Genomic DNA, 19,007 nt, shown 5'->3' on the forward strand with positions numbered 1-19,007 from the left:
TCTTGGCTCTTATTTTCCAACGAAAGGGAGTGGCTGTGCCAGTACTGCCACAAAATATGGATATTATGCGGAAAGCGACCGTATGCTTTGTGTGCGGGAGTCCCGTGTCTACTATGAAAAAGCGTAGCATTTGAGGTCTCGCATGCTGCGCATTTTTCGGGTAGTGTCCTTCTTTAAGGTGGACGCTGGGAATGGGATGCGGTGATTTGGTGGCATGTGATTGCGTGTTCCAGTTGGGGCGCACTTGCCGCTACGTTCTTGACCTCTCACTGGCAGTCGGAGAGAGGTCACAAACGCCTTCTCCCACAAAAGCATGGTGTAGTTCACCTGTACGTACCCAGAAAATAGTTCCCTTTATTGTTGACACAATCACGAAGACGTGACCACATGTTTCTACAGCGACAAAGGCACCGTGATCGCAAGGGCTGTCGTAACCAGTCAAGCCAGCGAGGGCAACAAGCAGATGGACAGCTCGTGGCCTAAACATGGTACTAGGGTTACAGAGCGAAAGCGTGACACAGGACAACGTAACAACGGACGAGGACAAGCGCTCGTCGTCGTTGGCTGTTACCTCGTTCTGTTTCCTACGTTTCGTGTCGTAAATCTAGTACCATATGTAAAATTACCAACCACGCCAATCCATCTCACTGTTATGTCACACTTGAAACACATGCGCAATATTACAGGAAACGCTTAAAAGTTATCAGGATGGGGATGATTGACTTCCTCAGTAGCGTCCACAGAACGCCCTCACACATAGCTTAGAAACTACTGCACTAAAGGTAGAATTTAAAAAGGTGGCTCATGGGACGAAGACTCCGACATCAGGCGTTGCGCCACCCGGCGTTGTGGCACCGTTTTTCACAGGGACTCGAACCGTTGACCCGTTGGCGGGAGTCGAATTGAATTAAGGCGAATTTGGTAAGGACCCACGACTCTTGGTGGGAGTCAAACCTTCGGCCTTTGGTGGCAGTCGAACCCTATGCCTTTGGTGTTAATTAGGGCGACTTACGCCATCAAATTTTTTATTAGAAAATGTGAAGGCGAGGAGAAAAAGGAGCGTCAGCACGACCCGTGGTGTTTATTAAGGCAAAGTTAATGAAGGTACAGTTAATTAAGATACCATAAATTAAGACAAAGGTAAATAAGGCACTCGAACCGACGACCTTTGGCGGGAGCCGAACGCCCGACCTCTGGTGGCTGTCGAACCAGCGACATTTATTGTTAGGGTGAAGTTGATTAGGGGACTCGAACCCACGACCCAGCATGGAGATATGGGTGAACCGGCCATATCTCTAAGCTGGATTCCAATTGAGATCGTGTAGGACGAGAGTCGAACCCACTATATTTGGTGTTAATTATGGGGAAGTTAATTAAGGCACGGTTGTTTACAATATGTTTCATTAAGACACACTAACTCAAGACCATTGGTGGGAGCCGGGTCCTCAACATTTCGTGTTAATTAGGGTGAAGTTAATTAAGGCTCTGACACCCACGAGCTTTGGTGGGAGAAAAGTAATACGACGTAACAACTCATTGGAATGACTATGTCAAGTAATGTAATGAATGTTTCGTTAGCGGGCAAGTCTTCGTCCTCTTAAGCGTGTGCTAAAGTGACTGTCAACTTTTCTTTTACTGACTGCCTTATAACGTGTGGATCACGTGAACACTGCCAATACACTGGAGATCCTGGTAAAGCGAAGCTCCGTCACTCAAACCATTTGTCTTTTTAATCTCGAACTTCCTGGAACCTAGGCAGCACGCCACATTATTTTCCTCTTACTGACCCACTTGAGGTGAGGGGTGCAAGCTACGCGTACATATTGTTACGGAAGGATGAACGAAGAAAGGAAGAAGAAAATTGCGAGACGCTGGCTGCAGCGGTTTATTGGTGGTCAGCCATCTTAACTACTCAGATTCATTTTGTATATATATTGTAAATACAAGCTTCTATACTCCCATCCCCGTAACGTATTGGTGACAGGTGCGGGGTATCACAGCTGGAACCGGAGCTCCGCCGTAGACGCCGCATCACCGTCCTCAGCATGAATGACAGTGAGCTCTCGGGATCAACGTCGTTGCCGCCTCCACCGTCACCGTCGCATGCCACGTCGCATTCACTTTCGGTTATCGTTGTGCAACCCAAGGATACTGGCACTTTCTGCGGGACCGATGGCGCCGACGTTGAAGAGTGGGTGGCCATGTACGAACGTGTGAGTGGAATCAACAGATGGGACCCTACGCGTATGATTGCTAACCTGTTATTCTACCGAAGAGGTGGAGCAACGGTGTGGTTCGAAAACCATGAAGAGGAGCTGACCAGCTAGGACCAATGGAAAGAGAAGTTTACAGAGTTGTTTGGCAAACCAGCCGGCCGTAAAATTGCCGCAGAGCAGGAACTGGCCTCTCGTGACCAGTCCCCCACAGAGTCGTATGTTTCGTATATCCACGACGTGCTGGTGCTTTGTGGTAAAGCCGATTACGACATGACAGAAGTTGAGAAGGTAGTGCACGTGCTCAAGGGCATTGCTGACGACGCGTCTATTCTGCTCATGTGCAAAAGCTTCTATGCAGTTGGTGCAATCATTAAAGATTACCGACAATTTGAGCAGGCCAAAAGCCGATGCGTCTTGCAACCATTCGCCAGACTTCCCAATACTGCCACCACGTCGACGTGTGAAGATCAACCCGCACAGCAGCATGCGTTGCCATCAGACGACGTGGTGCGAACCGTTAGACGGGAACTGCATGCGGTGGCGCCCGCAACTTTCTGTTCGCGTAGCCCTGATGCTACCACATTTTCAGTTCCCCTCGTACAAGCCATCGTTCGCCAGCAACTTGAAAACAGTTGTTTACATTCTGTATGTGCTGTCGCCAATACCAGAGCTAATGAACGCCCTTCTACTATTTTGGCTCCACCTCGATGCTTCTCTCCGCGTTATCGCAACCCGACTGCGTGGAGAACTGCGGGCGACCAGCCGATATGTTTCACCTGTTGCCGCATTGGTCATGTCGCCCGATACTGTCGCAACTCGTGGCCCTCAACACGTCGCACGCCGACCAGCCTGAGCCGTTTTGATGGAAATGCCCGCAATGTTTTGCCCACCGCTGAGTCTAACAGCGCTGACAACTCTGCTAGGAACACGTGGTGCAGCCGGTCACCATCGCCTGCGCGGACATCAGTCTCGTTCACCGCAAACACGTCGCCCATCTTCCCGTTCGCCGCAGCCACGTCACCTTTTGTCCCCTGTGGCTTTTGTCCGCACCCTTTAGGAAAACTGGGAAATGCAGCGCTCGGAGGTGGTGCTGCATTGCCGACTACTGCAGCAAATCGTCTGTCTGTGCCCACAAAGAGAAGTGTAATGGACGTTAAAATAGACGGCGTACCTGTCCCAGCACTCGTAGACAGTGGAGCCCACGTTTCTGTGGTGAGTGTCAGCCTACGTAGACATTTAAAAAAGGTCCTCACCGCAGCAGCTGCCGGAGTGCTTCGTGTGGCCGACGGCGGCGTGCTGGTTGTTCTTGGAAAGTGCACTGCGTCCTCACGACGTTATCCTTGGATTGGACTTTTTATCCATTCATTCTGCTCTCATCAACTACACGACCGGCGTTCTTCAGTTAGAACTGCCTCAACTCGCCGATGCTCCGAGCACCACCACACCGCACTTGTGCTCGCTTCACCATGTGAGTCTGTCAGTCGAGGCAGTTATCTACGTCACTTTCACCGCCCAGCCAGAGGTTCCTGACGGTGAATATGTGCTTCGCCCCATCATCGACGTGCTTTTGAACCGGAACGTTGCTGTTCCGCATACGCTGGTCACGGTTGCTAATAACGAAGTCGTTCTACCGCTCCTGAATTTCCGCCTGTGCCCCCAAGTGATTCAGGCCGGCATGTCCTTGGCCAGTGGTTCTAGCGGTTTCGAATTTGACATTGAGGGTCTGAATGCCGAGAGTGGTTTATTAGCGCCAATCGCAGCTCACAGCTCTGGTTCCTTAACAGATGACTTCGCGAAAATGATTGCACCTGACCTCAACTCTGTATAAGCAACGGACATACTTCTCCTGCTTGAATCGTACAATTATATATTCGATTTCGGCGACAGGCCTTTTGGAGTAACATATGCTGTTCAGCACCGTATAAACACTGGAGACACGAATCCTATTCGTCCGCGTGCCTATCGTGTATCGCATGCTGAACGCCGAGTCATCCAATCAGAAGTGGACAAAATGCTCCGCAAAGGGGTCATCGAGCCATCAGCCAGTCCTTGGGCTTCGCCTGTCGCCCTTGTGGAAGAGAAAGATGGTACCTGGCGTATTTGCGTCGATTATCACCACTTAAACAAGATTACGCGAAAAGATGCCTACCCACTACCACGCATCGATGACGCCTTGGACTGCTTGCACGGAGCTAAATACTTCTCGTCCATCGATCGTCAATCTGGCTACTGGCAGATTTCATTTGATGAAATGGACCGCGAGAAGATGGCCTTCATCACACCGGATGGCTTATATCGGTTCAAAGTTATGCCCTTTGGCCTATGCAATGCTCCTGCGACACCTGAACGTACGATGGACTCTCTTCTGCGAGGCTATATATGGACCACCTGTCTTTATTACCTGACGACGTTATCGTTTTTTTCTCCCACGTTCGGCAGTCAGCCTACCCGGTTCGCTGCCATTATTGCGGTCTTCCTAAAACCCGGCGTCCAACTGAACAACACGAAGTGTCAATTCTGGCGCAGTCAGATTACCGTGTTGGGACACCTTGTTGACGCATCCGGTGTCCAACCAGATCCGGAAAAAGTTCGCGCAGTACGCACTTTCCTTGTGCCATGTTCTGCTTCTGACGTGAGCTGCTTCGTCGGCCTTTGTTCTTACTTTCGCCGTTTCGTCAAAAACTTCGCCGACGTTTCTGGGCCCTTGACAGATCTTTTAAAGAAGATCACACCATTCTCATGGGGCCCGGAGCAGGCTTACGCGTTCGCCGCTCTCATCGGATTTCCGACCACCCCTCCCATACTTGCCCCCTTTGATCCATCTGCACCGACCGAAGTCCATACTGACGCAAGCGGCCATGGCATCGGCGCTGTTCTCGCCCAACAACAGAATGGTACCGATTGCGTGAGAGCTTACGCCAGCCGCCTGCTGTCACCTGCCGAGAGAAATTACTCCATCACTGAGCGGGAGTGCTTGGTTTTAGTTTGGACTGTCGCCAAGTTCCGGCCATATTTGTACGGCCGCACGTTTGGGTCGTTACAGACCACAATGCTCTCTAATGGCTGTCTGCCCTCCGGGTTCCGACAGGACGGCTTGGTCGCGGGGCTCCGCGGCTCCAGAAATTTTCGTTTGTTGTCAACTATAAGCCTGGACGTCTGCACAAGGACGCTGATTGCCTTTCTCGTCACCCCGTGGATCCCCATGATCCTGCTGCGCATGATTTGGCGACTTGCGTGATCGCTTTTACTGACATGACCGACATGCCCGCTGAACAACAACGCGACCAATCCTTACCGTCTATCATCGCTGGAGTGCTATATGGCAGCACTGATGCCACGTGCCCATGTTCGTTCTGTACGATGGCATTCTCTACAGCGCCACAACATCAACCCTGGCGGCCCCGAGTTGCTCCTTGTCCTTCCTCGTCATCTGCGATCCGTCGCTCTAGAACAACTTCACGATGCACTGACGGGGGACACCTTGGCGTTTTACGTACATACGACCGCATACGACGCCGCTTCTTCTGGCCGGGTCTCTACCGCTCCGTGTGTCGTTATGTCGCAGCTTGCGAATTGTGTCAGCGCCGGAAGAAACCTCCCCTGCCACCTGTCGGACGACTCTATCCAATTGAAGTTCCCTCTGAACCGTTCTGTCGCGTAGGCCTTGACCTGCTTGGCGCTTTTCCGACGACTACTAGAGGGAATACGTGGATCGCTGTCGCTGCTGATTACGCGACACGCTACGCGATAACAAAGGCGTTGCCGAGTAGTTGCACAACTGACGTCGCCGATTTTCTCCTTCATGACATCATTCTCCATCACGGTGCACCTCGACAGTTATTTACAGACCACGGCCGCTCGTTCTTGTCTCGAGTTGTGGACGACCTCCTCCGCTCTTGTGCCACTGAGCACCAAGCTGTCCACCGCCTACCGCCCACAAACGAACGGTCTTACGGAACGTCTCTACCGAACACTCACATAGATGTTGTCGATGTAAGTCTCCAACGGCCACCGCGACTTGGACGCCACGCTGGCCTACGCGAATTTCGCGTATAACTCATCCCGACATGACACCACAGGATATTCACCCTTTTATCTTTTGTATGGTCGCGACTCCACATTGCCGTTTGACACCATCCTCCCTTCCGTGCCACGTGTTGCAACTGACAACGCTCGTGAAGTCATCGATCGCGCTCACATGGCACGTCAAGTCGCCCGATCTCGTTTGTTAGCCTCGCATCATATACAAAAAGAGCGTTATGACCGGTGCCATCGTGATGGTAAGTTCACGCCAGGTGCTTGGATGCTCCTTTGGTCACCATGTCGTCGGGTCGGCCTCTCCCAGAAGCTTCTCTCTCGCTAGTCAGGGCCTTATGAAGTCCTACGTCAAGTTAACGACGTAAATTACGAGATTGCGCCGCTACAGTTTAATGCATCCTCATGTCCGACGCCTCTTGACGTCGTTCACGTTTCGCGGCTGAAGCCATACTTCGCTCACAATTTTTCGCCTGCCATGCGCCGAGACGGCGCTCCACCACCCGCTGGTCCTGTTCCGGAAGCATAAATGAGGAGAGGAGGAACAAGATCGCGAGATGCTGGCTGCTGCGGGTTGTTGGTGTTTAGTTATCTTAACTACTCAGAATCATTTTGTATATATGTTCTAAATATAAACTTCTATACACCCAACATCCCCGTATGAATATGCTAAGTTTAGATCCACGCGGACAACTGTGGGCCGAGTCGGCTTGCCAGAGTGAAATTCGGTCGTCACTTACAAGTGAACAGGCCGAGCAATCGTCAATCCGAGTTCAGTTAACCCGTCTGCAAAGCGCGAGTTGACTGGCCCAACCGGCTTGGCAAGATGGATGTAAATATGGCCGCGCCTGGCTGGGTCAACGTGACAGCTCACTCGACCCGCTCGCATCGAGCTCATGGAAACGAAGCTATAGACGCTGCTCAGATAAGCAGTTGCTGTCCTGCAGAAGACAAGTCTCCTTGGCGGGAGGTTGGATTCAGCGACAATTTCTTGCTCTACTGGTAATAACCCCAAGCTTTCATCTTCCCGTGGACTTGTGTTTTGTATCCGTGGGTGTTGTGTGCAATCTGCGCTGAGAAGCTGCGGACGCACTACTCCGCACATATGGCCGTAGCAATGTATTGCATACAACGCGGATCTCATTGATGGTATTGCGGCATTTTAATGCTGCAATTAAAAAAAGATACGCAAGTAATTCAAGCCATGCATTCTCTGGTTTATTTCTCGGTTGGCCTCATATGTTCCTAACAAATACTGCGTACCACTCTTCCCCCTGTTCTTGTTCATTACACAGGGAAGGTCTCGACTCGTGCAGGTGGGATGCTTTCAGGTGGTATGCATGGGTTTATTTTCCAGTCGCTTTTACCCTAGTTAACACACTATACATGACGCCTGAAGGGTGTTCTACATGCGACTCTTTTCCTGAGCTTGCATCGCGCATCGAGAACACTAATGTATTGTTTCGACTGCAGTTGGCTAGTGATCTTCATGGTTGCTTCGATTCTACCTAAAATTGCTATTTTGTTCTTTCTTTCAGACATCGACGCTTATCAATGGCGTCATTATGTACACAGTGATTGCGATAATAAAGGTAAGAACTCCTGAAGCTCCCAAATACGACTGCAGAAGCCTGGAATTTGGTACAAAACTTTTCATGCGATTACTGACGATATGTGGGCGAGCTAGCTTTGATGTACGCACTGTTGGAATCGTACCGCTGGCACGAGTTGTTGGGGTCTCGGTGTTGACGCCCGTTATTGCCAATGAGTCGCAAGCCCCAAGGGTAGCGTTGGCCTGGCGGCCTGGGGCACTGGAAGCATCCGAAGGTCCCGGCAAAGCAAGAGAAGACTGGTAACAGAACAACTTGTTTATTCTAACATAGCAAAAGAGCGGCCGGTCAGTTCGACCGAAGTGGAGAGACGGGAGAGCACGTAACTCAACAGTACAAATCGGAGCCTCCCCCTGGCGTCCGGGGGCAGCTGCTCTTATACTCTCGGCGTCGCGGTCCAAAAGGGAAGGTCACGGGATGAAGGTCACGGGATGAAGGTCACGGGACGGCGGAGCATGAGCCCACGACGGCGCGCACGGTCGAGCCGAGAGACCTGCTGAACCGAGTGTAGTGACGCATCGCCAACCCTCACTTGGGGAGCTCCGCTCCCCGGCTGCCGCGCTTTGACAAGCGTGGGCACACACACACACACGCACACACGAAGACACGTGGCACTGAAACACGCCTGGACACGCTTGGCGGGGAGGCGTTTCGGCGGCGTCGAACGGGCCAAAATGTCCGCCGCTTTGAACGAAGCCCCGGCGTCCGTTGCATCCGCGCCGGCATTACCGCGCGTTGTAGGCGAAACGTAACAGACCGCCCCGCCGGGGGAAGGAGATCCCGATGGTCAGGGGACTGCATCCGCTGTCCGGAGGGATGTCGCTCGATGATGCTCATAACCGTAGTCGGGCGTCCTTTGGCGTTTCTTGAGCGCAGCGCACATAGAAGGCCTCGTTCTCACGTTCAGGTGCACACAGGACACTGCAAAGTGACTTCGGGAGAGTTGACATTTTTGTTCTCGTTTCCGGCAAGCGTTAGAACTACGCCGAAAGTCAACCGCTCAGTCAGCAAGCACGGCACAACCCTCACTAAGCCCTGCCAGGCTCTTTCCCCTTTTATACTGCTGCCTTGTTCCTTACAGTAGTTTAGCAGCACTCAGAACGCGTCCACAAATCGGAAAATTGCACTAGAAAGCACATCATCACTTTGAAACACTACACAAAAGCAATAAGTTAAAAAAAATCCTGCCTCAGGAAGAAAAACATCAGTAACAAGCAATTTTGAGGCTGATTCCCACGTTAGGGGCTTCGACTTAAGCCATCGGCGTTACCGTTGACACTCCCCTTTTTGTAACGCACCTCAAAGGAATATTGTTGCAAAGCGAGGCTCCAGCGCAGGAGGCGGCCATTTTTGGGAGAGATGGTCTGCAGCCATTGGAGAGGGCAGTGATCCGTTTCAATGATAAACCTCGAGCCGGCTAGGTAACATGACAATTTCTGAACGGCCCACACGATACACGCACACTCTTTCTCGGTGGCGCTATACGCCTGCTCACGACTGGTCAGCTTACGACTAGCATACAGGACGGGGTGTTCTACTTCTCCATTTTCCCGTTGGCACAGTACAACGCCCATGCCTCGCTCACTAGCATCACACTGAACAACGAACCCTTTTGTGTAGTCGGGCGATCGTAGCACAGGCTGGCTTGTTAGGGCGCTCTTTAGGGCGCTAAAAGCTCTTTCCTTCGTCTCATCCCAGACGACTGTTTGCGGCTCTGTCTTTCTTAGAGCATCCGTCAAGGGAGCCGCGATATCAGAGTACCTGGGGATGTAGCTCTGATAGTAGCCGGCGACACCTAAGAACGACCGAATATCGGTCTTCGTGCGCGGTTGCGGGAAGTCTCGCACAGCGGCCACCTTTATTTCAGAGGGGCGGCGTCGACCCCGACCAATCACGTGTCCGAGGTAGACAACCTCGGCCTGTGCTAACTGGCACTTGGGAGCCTTGACTGTCAAGCCCGCCTCGCGCAGGCGGGTTAGCACTGCCCGCAAGTGCGCCATATGCTCAGGCCAGGATGCGGAGAATATCGCTACGTCGTCTAGATACGGTAAAGCGAATTCTTGCTGTCCCCGCAACACTTTATCCATGAGGCTTGAAAAGCAGTATGGCGCGTTCTTCAAACCAAAACTCAAAACTTTAGGACGGAATGTCCCCATTGGTGAAATGAACGCCGCATACCTACTAGCCTCTTCTGTAAGTGGAACCTGCCAATAACCCCTGACAAGATCTAGGGTGGAAATAAACTGAGCGCTACTCACTCTCTCAAGGCGCTCCTCGATGTTAGGGATCGGATAAATTTGATCCTTAGTGATGGAATTAAGCCTGCGGTAGTCGACGCAAGGACGAGGTTCCTTGCCCGGTACCTCAACTAAAATCAAAGGGGAGGTATAATCACTCTCACCCGCTTCAATAACACCGAGCTGTAGCATTTTCTTTACCTCAGCCTCCATAATATCGCTCTGGCGGGGTGACACCCGGTACGCCTTGGATCGTACTGGCTCTGGGGAGGTAAGTTCTATGTCATGAGTAAGGACAGAAGTCCTACCAGGCCTCTCAGAGAACAGACCTTGAAACTCTTGTAAGAGCTGGTGTAGTTCGGTTTTCTGCTCAGGCGACAGCGATGCTTTACTTATTAAGTCACTAATGACTTGATCGGTGTCTTTCCTGTTCGTCACTGAGCCTAGTCCCGGAAGCTCGACCGGAAGCTCTTCGGGCACGTTTACCATCATGCACACCACTGCTTCCCGTTGCTTATAGGGTTTGAGCAGATTACAGTGGTAAACTTGCTGTGCTTTCCGCTTTCCTGGCAGACTCACCACGTAGTTAACGTCCGACAGTTTTTGAACAATCCGTGCTGGGCCCTCCCACTGCACGTCGAGTTTGTTCTTTAGCGATGTGCGCAATATCATGACCTCATCGCCCACCTCAAAACGACGGGCCCTGGCTGTCCGATCATAATAAACCTTGGCCCTCTGCTGGGCCTCTGCCATTGCTTCACCTGACAACTCCTGTGCCCTTCTTAAGCGTTCGAGGAGCTTAAGCACGTACTCTACCACGACTGGGTCGTCGCCCCTGCCTTCCCATGATTCTCGAAGCATGCGAAGCGGAGATCGCAGCGAGCGACCGTACACCAGCTCCGCTGGCGAGAACCCCGTAGCCGCATGCGGCGCGGTTCTTAAAGCAAACATCACTCCAGGCAGACACAGCTCCCAGTCAGTTTGATGTTCAAAACACAATGCTCTCAACACGCGCTTCATGACGGAGTGGAGCTTCTCCACGGAATTCGACTGGGGGTGGTGCACTGAGCTGTGTAACAGCCTTACCCCGCACCTTTCGAGAAAGGCTGTCGTCAAAGCGCTAGTAAACACTGTGCCCTGATCTGACTGGATTTCTGCAGGAAAACCAACTCGCGCAAATATGGACAGTAGTGCATTGACTATCTCAACTGAGCTGAGTTCTTTAAGCGGCACTGCTTCAGGGAACTTTGTCGCTGGGCAGATCACAGTCAAAATGTGTCGGTACCCCGTGGCTGTTACCGGCAGAGGTCCCACTGTATCAATAACGAGCCGTCTAAAAGGCTCCGTAATGATAGGTACCAACTTCAACGGCGCCCTCGATTTGTCCCCTGGCTTGCCCACCCGCTGACAGGTGTCGCATGTCTTCACAAAGTGGTCTGCGTCCCGAAAACACCCTGGCCAATAGTACTCTTGCAAGAGACGGTCCTTAGTTTTCTTAACTCCTAGGTGTCCGGACCACGAACCCCCATGCGACAAGCGCAACAGATCCTGACGATAGCATTGAGGCACGATCAGCTGATCGAACTCCACTCCCCTGCGGTCTAGATACTTTCGGTACAGGACCCCACCTCTTTCCACAAAGCGAGCATTTTTTTTGGCGATACCTTCCTTGATAATGCAGCGTATGTTTTCTAGGCTGCCATCCTTCTTTTGCTCGGCTATCAAAGCCGACCGGCTGACTTTTAGCAACCTGTTAAGTCCGTCTGACGTAGGCGCGATGAGCAAATCTGGAGACAGCTCTTCTAACTTTCCCGTGTCGGGAATTTCCTCTCCAGTATCTGCTGCCTTTAACGCTACAGGCTCAATTTTATTCAGTTCGGGCGTGCTCTGAATACCAGCTTGCTGCGCCTCTGACCCTTTTTCATCGTTCAACAACGTCGGCCCCGCAACTACCGCCTTTGCAGCGAGCTCCCGAACCTTCGATCTGGTTAAGGCCTGAACGCTAGCCTCACCAAACAAAAGCCCCTTCTCGCGCAGGAGGTGATCGGACCTGTTCGAAAATAGGTACGGGTACTGGGGGGGCAGCATAGATGACACTGCGGCCTCCGTCTCAAGTGCTCCGAAAGGTCCTTCAATAAGCACTTTTGCTACCGGCAGACACACGCTATGAGCTTCCACTGCTTGCTTGATCCATGCGCACTCGCCCGTGAACATATCGGGTTCTACGTAAGAGGGGTGAACTACATCCATTGTAGCTGCGGAATCGCGAAGCACTCGGCACTCTTTCCCGTTCACGAGGAGGTCTCGCATGTAAGGCTCGAGAAGCTTCATGTTCTCGTCAGTGCTGCATATAGACAAAAACACGACTTGTGTTTTTGTTTCTGGACACTGCGCCGAAAAGTGACCCGGCTTCTGGCACGTATAACAAACGCGCGCTTGCCTCGTCTCGAACCGCTTTCTGCGTTCGGCTTCGGTTGCCGCCGTCTCCTTACGTTCGGTCGGACTGCTTTCACTCGCATCCGCACTACGTGTATCCCCCTTTGCTCTCATGGGTGTGAACTTCGGCCTCTCAAACTTGGAGCCAAATTCACCCTTTTGACCGTCCTTAGCTCCACGAGCCCGACGCGTCACAAACTCCTCGGCTAGCTCAGCGGCTCTAGCCACCGTACTAACGTCTGGCCTATCCAAGACCCAATACCGCACGTTCTCAGGTAACCGACTATAAAACTGTTCTAGCCCGAAACACTGCAGAACTTTCTCGTGGTCACCAAACGCTTTCTCTTCTTTGAGCCACTCCTGCATGTTTGACATAAGCCTGTAGGCAAACTCTGTATATGACTCACTTTTGCCTTTCTCATTTTCCCAAAACTTCCGACGGAACGCCTCCGCTGACAGCCGGTACTTTTTTAGCAGACTCGATTTCACTTTGTCGAAATCCTCTGCCTCCTCTCTCTCCAAGCGAGCGACTACGTCGGCCGCCTCGCCGGGTAGCAAAGTGAGCAAGCGCTGTGGCCACGTTTCCCGAGAGAACCCCTGCTTCTCGCACGTTCGCTCAAAGTTAACCAGGAACAAACCAATGTCCTCTCCAAGCTTAAACGGCCGCATCAGGTCAGTCATTTTGAACAATACTCGTTCTCCTGCACCGTGTGCCTGACTTCCATTACGAGCGCGTTCCATCTCTAACTCGAGACGCTTCATTTCCAAAGCGTGTTGACGGTCGCGCTCTTCTTTTTCTTTCTCTTTTTGTTCTTTAAGTTCGCGCTCCTGTCTTTTTGCCGTCTCCCTTTCCTCAATAGTCTCAAGGCATTCCGACAGCTCGTCATCCTCAGCTTCTAACTCAAGAATAGCCCTTAGCAGTTCTGGTTTTCTGAGTTTGTCTGAGACATCCAGACCCAACTCTCTTGCAAGCTCCAGCAATTTCGGTTTGCGCAACGACTTCAAATCCATGGCTGCTCTGAATGCTGCTTTCTCTACTGCCTACTATTGTCTTGCCGCAAACTAACCCGGCAGCAACGACAACCACAATTACCAGCTCTGTTTCTAACACTAACAAAAGCCTGGCAAAACTCAGAAGAAGAAAGTCCCGCACTCACCAAACCTTGCAGCCAAGACTTCAGCGCAGTCGTTCCGCTGCAGGCAACCAGTCATCACACAGGGCTCGTTGCGCTGCTCCCGGATGGTCGTTGTGCTGCTCAGCATACAGTCAACCGCATCTCTTCGCTGCTGGCCTCCGTTGTCGCGATCCCACCGCTGCCACCAGTTGTTGGAATCGTACCGCTGGCACGAGTTGTTGGGGTCTCGGTGTTGACGCCCGTTATTGCCAATGAGTCGCAAGCCCCAAGGGTAGCGTTGGCCTGGCGGCCTGGGGCACTGGAAGCATCCGAAGGTCCCGGCAAAGCAAGAGAAGGCTGGTAACAGAACAACTTGTTTATTCTAACATAGCAAAAGAGCGGCCGGTCAGTTCGACCGAAGTGGAGAGACGGGAGAGCACGTAACTCAACAGTACAAATCGGAGCCTCCCCCTGGCGTCCGGGGGCAGCTGCTCTTATACTCTCGGCGTCGCGGTCCAAAAGGGAAGGTCACGGGATGAAGGTCACGGGATGAAGGTCACGGGACGGCGGAGCATGAGCCCACGACGGCGCGCACGGTCGAGCCGAGAGACCTGCTGAACCGAGTGTAGTGACGCATCGCCAACCCTCACTTGGGGAGCTCCGCTCCCCGGCTGCCGCGCTTTGACAAGCGTGGGCACACACACACACACGCACACACGAAGACACGTGGCACTGAAACACGCCTGGACACGCTTGGCGGGGAGGCGTTTCGGCGGCGTCGAACGGGCCAAAATGTCCGCCGCTTTGAACGAAGCCCCGGCGTCCGTTGCATCCGCGCCGGCATTACCGCGCGTTGTAGGCGAAACGTAACAGCACAAAGCAGATGACAAGTAAGCCTCACCCACCGCGGCGATTAAAGTCCTGCAATGTGCAGCTGTGCAGGTGCATTGTTGCGGGTTTTATTTTTAAGGCTGCGGAAATCGCATTTATACTTGGTGAAATGCATCTTTTTTTGCACTGAGATTTAGGTATAGGCATCTCATAAAACATTGTCGGTAGAAAGCTAATCCGGAGTTTTCCACTATAGCGACCGTCATAGCACGCACAATATACTGTTCAGCATCTACGGTTCTTATTTGGCAAATTTTGGCACACTTCTTTCGGTTTTTATTATCAAACATTTTTTTTTTCAGTGCATATAATTTTACCGAGACAGCTTGAAGGGACCGTGTCGCAGAAAATCCGGTGTCGGCGTCCGGTGCCGTGATCCCCGTGAGCGAAAATTCCCGTACATATTTAGGTATATGTATATACCACGCCTCGGCAGTTATACTGCCGCATCATTCTGCAACTCAAGTTGCCCACACCTTGTCTTACATTCTTGACAAAGTTTTTCCTCGGAATTTTGAGCATGACAGCTCGCAAACAAATGTCACGAAACAAAACGACAGCTCGTGCCTTTTACATTAAATCTTGTCAGACTGAAATATTAACAGTACAAAACGGTAACTGAAACCTGATAATGAGGTAATATTCTTGGCGTGGCTGTGCGCTACCTCCAGTAGCGGCCCGCGCACAAGGCCACGTTTTTAACAGAAAGTTCACCTTCGTCCATAGCGTTCGCCACCAACATTACGATTGCATAATTTGCAGTCACCCGGAATCGTGAGAAGCAGTCAGGGATCGTTGAATGCTACCGCGTTCCACCCTTATAAGGCGAAGCTAAAGCGTCCTCCAACTTTTTCGGATGAACTCTCATCGGCTTTGTTTATCGATGGAAAATTTTTCTCGTTGGAGCTTACTGTCCCTCTTTTTCGGTGAATCTCGGGTTCGCTCAATTCGCTAACACAGCCCATCCTTCTCTTCAACGAGATAGTTGCAATGCTGCAGTCGATCCAATGCACAAAATGACAGCGTTTTCTGAAAACTTACTCGCAAAGGAAACAACGCCATTCGGCAATATGGCCCTTCGGGAAATTGCGAGTGAGTGCATTTGAGATTCCATCCCGCTTAGAATAAGAGCACTTATAGCGCTACGTGAATGCAGAGTGCCAACAAATAATTGAGGAAACATTTATTAGATACTACACTCGCCTTACAATTAGCGAACTAGCCCAGTTCGTTGATCGCAGTGGCCGCAGCGCGAAGGATAACTGAAGGTCACCAAGACTACGCCTTCCCTAACCCCACAATTGCGGTGCGAAGCCTCAGTTGCTCGAATGCGCAACATGTAATAAATTGCAGCCCCTTGTCTTTGCGACCCGTTCAAAATGCGCGTCAAGTGCAGCGGGGCTTCGAACTTGAAGTAGAAGAGAATTCACGGCTCTGAAGGCGGAGGTGGTGCTTACTTGGCATCACAAACAACTGTAGAGCGCGTCAGTCAGGCTCCGTGCGGTGGTTGAAGGCCATACAATACCGAAAGCTGCCAAACTGGCCGTTGTCTTGGAAACGTATAGGGGGACACGTTCTGTCCACTTTTGTATCCTCGAATACTGAATTGACTCATATGTGGGACCACGACCATAGTGTGTGTGTGTGTGTGTGTGTGTGGGTGTGCGTGTGTGAGTGCGCGTCAGTGGTTTTCTGTCCCAGGAGCTAGCCACATCAGGTTTCTCTGACGTGAATAGCTTCCTCTTTCGCGTCTGAAGCCACGCGCAGCTTAACGTCTTCTTAACTGTGCTCGTCGAAAGGTAATGCAATTAACTATTTGTAGCACCTGGAAGAAATTGAGGACCCATATCGTAATTACTGGGTTGGCTGCCAGCTCTACAATGAAGAAATGAAAACAGGAACAAATATAAATTTCTTGTAAGACGGTATTTTCGTCTCCATTTCTTGCGTGGAATGAACGTCCGCGAAGACGAACTCCCAAAATACTAGCAGGCATTAAAAAGCATTAAATAAATAAATGTTATAGTTCAGCGACGCTGTTTCATTTTCGTTTCCCAGCAAGTAGCTGTGTCACGACGTCCTAAAGTAAAAGTTTGACACGTTGGAGTCGAAGTGTTGTCACACTCACTTCGGCTCACTCGGTCGTTTACTATGCTTCTACTCATTGAGAAATCCACTGTAGCAGCATAGTAGACCACCGAACGAGCCACAGCGATTGTGTTCACGTCGCGATGTCTTGCTCCCACGTGGCCACTTTCTGCGTCATGACATCGTGACACAGTCACCTCCCGAGAAGCGAAGCCAAAGCTGGCTGTACCAAAGACATTGTGTTAAATAATTTAGGGTTATCAGAGGCTTGTCAGTATCTTTTTTTCCAGCGTATAGATGTCTCTAGGACCTTCATTTAACCCAAGTACAAACTAGTCGAAAGCATTATTTCAGCGCTCCTCTTCGAATGTACTATATGTTGGTTCTCAACGACGTGGGGCGGTCGTCGCTCTCACACCAACACCAATCAGGGCAGAACACTTTAGGACTCTTCTCAGCCAGTCAGACACTAGAGCTGGCTGCGTGTCACCAGGAGGAGTCAGGACTCTATCTTTGTGAGTTACTAATCATTTTGTTATGCTTACGCAGTCGGCGTCGCTCTGAGAGAGGAGCACGTTGGGGTTTGAAAGGCTTTAGGCGATAGAAGGCCACCTTTTTCTTTGGTTTTCCTTTCTGCGTAGCTGACGCCTTAGCTGACGATTAAATTTCAGTTCATTACGTGCCCTTGATGAGGTGCTGTGTAGATAATTCGCTTAAAGCTTGGCGAACATGTGATCTCGCATTAAAACGCCGCAACTTGTTAATTAGGGCGTCTTCAGGTTGTAATGGACAAACCTGAAAATATATTATGCATAAGGGAAGCACAGGGTATGATAAGACTGCCTAAATTAGAGTAGGGTATTGTGCCACAGATATCGTCTGTTGTAATTCGAAGGCTGTAGTTGTCCTCTGCAAGGACTGTGCTGGTAGTGCATTTTTCACGGTGGTTTATATATTTAGAAGCGTCGAATACTTGATATATGTTTATGCAATAAAACATGTTCTCAAAAGGCGTTAATAACGCCTTTAGTTTTGCTCCCTGTCTTTTCGTCTATACCGATGTCAATGTAGGTGCTATTGATTTCCTGTTGTTCTTATTTTTCTGCGAAAGTCTCGCTCCATTTATAACAGCAAGCCCGCACAAAACGCTCACAGTACATTGTTGCCCGCCTCTCTTTTGCTGTCTACGCAGTCGTACGTGCTGTACGGCATCTACACCTTCTACGCGGAGTGCAAACGAACCGGCATCATGCCCACAGACATGCAGGGGGCCGTGTTCCTCAACGCTCCCGGAGGAGGCACAGCGGGAGGACAGGAGCCCGTCGTCATCATAATCAGGCAATCGTCAGCTACGGCGGTGGACCCCGTTACCGGTGGGAGGTCGTTGACCACTGTTAGGGAGGTCATCCAGGTCCCCGGTTCGCGTGCACCGTTGTCCGGGACTTCGGCGGCGCCGACGAAAGGTGCAGAGGCGGCACAACTTCCGACCGAAGGGAAGAAGGGACCGTGCGAAGAAAAACCGCTGAAGGCGTCGTCCGAAGATACCATATGCGGAGGTACCCGTAGCCAGTCGCATCACTCCTTCGAAGTTCCGGAAGTGGTGTTTCCCGCAGTCCGTCCACAGGACGGAGCAGTTCCCGGCCCCAGTAAGCCACGGCGCGGTGGCCCTCAATAGGATCCTTCGCGGCCGCGCAGTGACCGCGCCATTCGAATCTAGGAATGACTGCACCCTCGCCAAGCGAATGCGATGGCAACTGAACTTCATTACAGCGATTACTTTTTTTTCTTCCTGCACACAATTAGAAGCAATAAACTGTTCTGTCGATTTCCCAAAACACAACTGTTACGGTGTACAATTTTTCAGATTCGTTCCTCATTCATTACAATTAATAGGGAAGGAAGGCTAGAACGCTCGCTTAGCGTGCTTATGCAGCGCGCGTTAAAGAATCCCACGGAGTCAAAATTATTACGGAGTGCTCCAATCCCGGCCTGTATCTTAGCCCTCTGTGCAACTGGGACTTAAAACACCACACTTGAGTTTAATTTAATTTAGTACCTAACATTAATGGCCCACAAGTATTAACGCGAAGAACTGTTAATATGTTCGGAGTGGATTTCAGTAGATGTACCTGAATGCACTTCCGATATCAACTTCTTGAAGAATTCCACCTCCTCCACGTTAACAAGAAATTTCGGTGCGCCAAAAATGCGGTGTAGTCGGTGAATTGTGGGCGATATTCAACTTCGTTTGCCAAAACCTTATAACGTCTATGTTAGGGATACGTAATGTTCCTTCCCCATTTCTCTCGTCGTTCGAAAAAAAAATTTTGCTGACTTTACCTCTGGAATAATTATTCCGATAGGATCACGCTTCACAGC

The 19,007-nt window shown here is 51.1% G+C and overlaps 1 protein-coding gene across 1 annotated transcript in view; it reads left to right on the forward strand.

The window, feature by feature from the left end:
* Positions 1–18,456, forward strand: part of LOC129382361 (uncharacterized) — a 31,171-nt gene extending 12,715 nt beyond the window's left edge. The window contains exons 4-5 of the mRNA XM_055066244.2: positions 7,790–7,843; positions 17,821–18,456. Coding sequence (XP_054922219.2) covers positions 7,790–7,843; positions 17,821–18,303 — 537 coding nt within the window. The 3' untranslated portion in view covers positions 18,304–18,456. The remainder of the gene's footprint in view (positions 1–7,789; positions 7,844–17,820) is intronic.
* The last annotated feature ends 551 nt before the right edge of the window (positions 18,457–19,007 follow it).

This window comes from Dermacentor andersoni, chromosome 6 (genome assembly GCF_023375885.2).
Source record: "Dermacentor andersoni chromosome 6, qqDerAnde1_hic_scaffold, whole genome shotgun sequence".
Lineage (NCBI taxonomy): Eukaryota > Metazoa > Arthropoda > Arachnida > Ixodida > Ixodidae > Dermacentor > Dermacentor andersoni.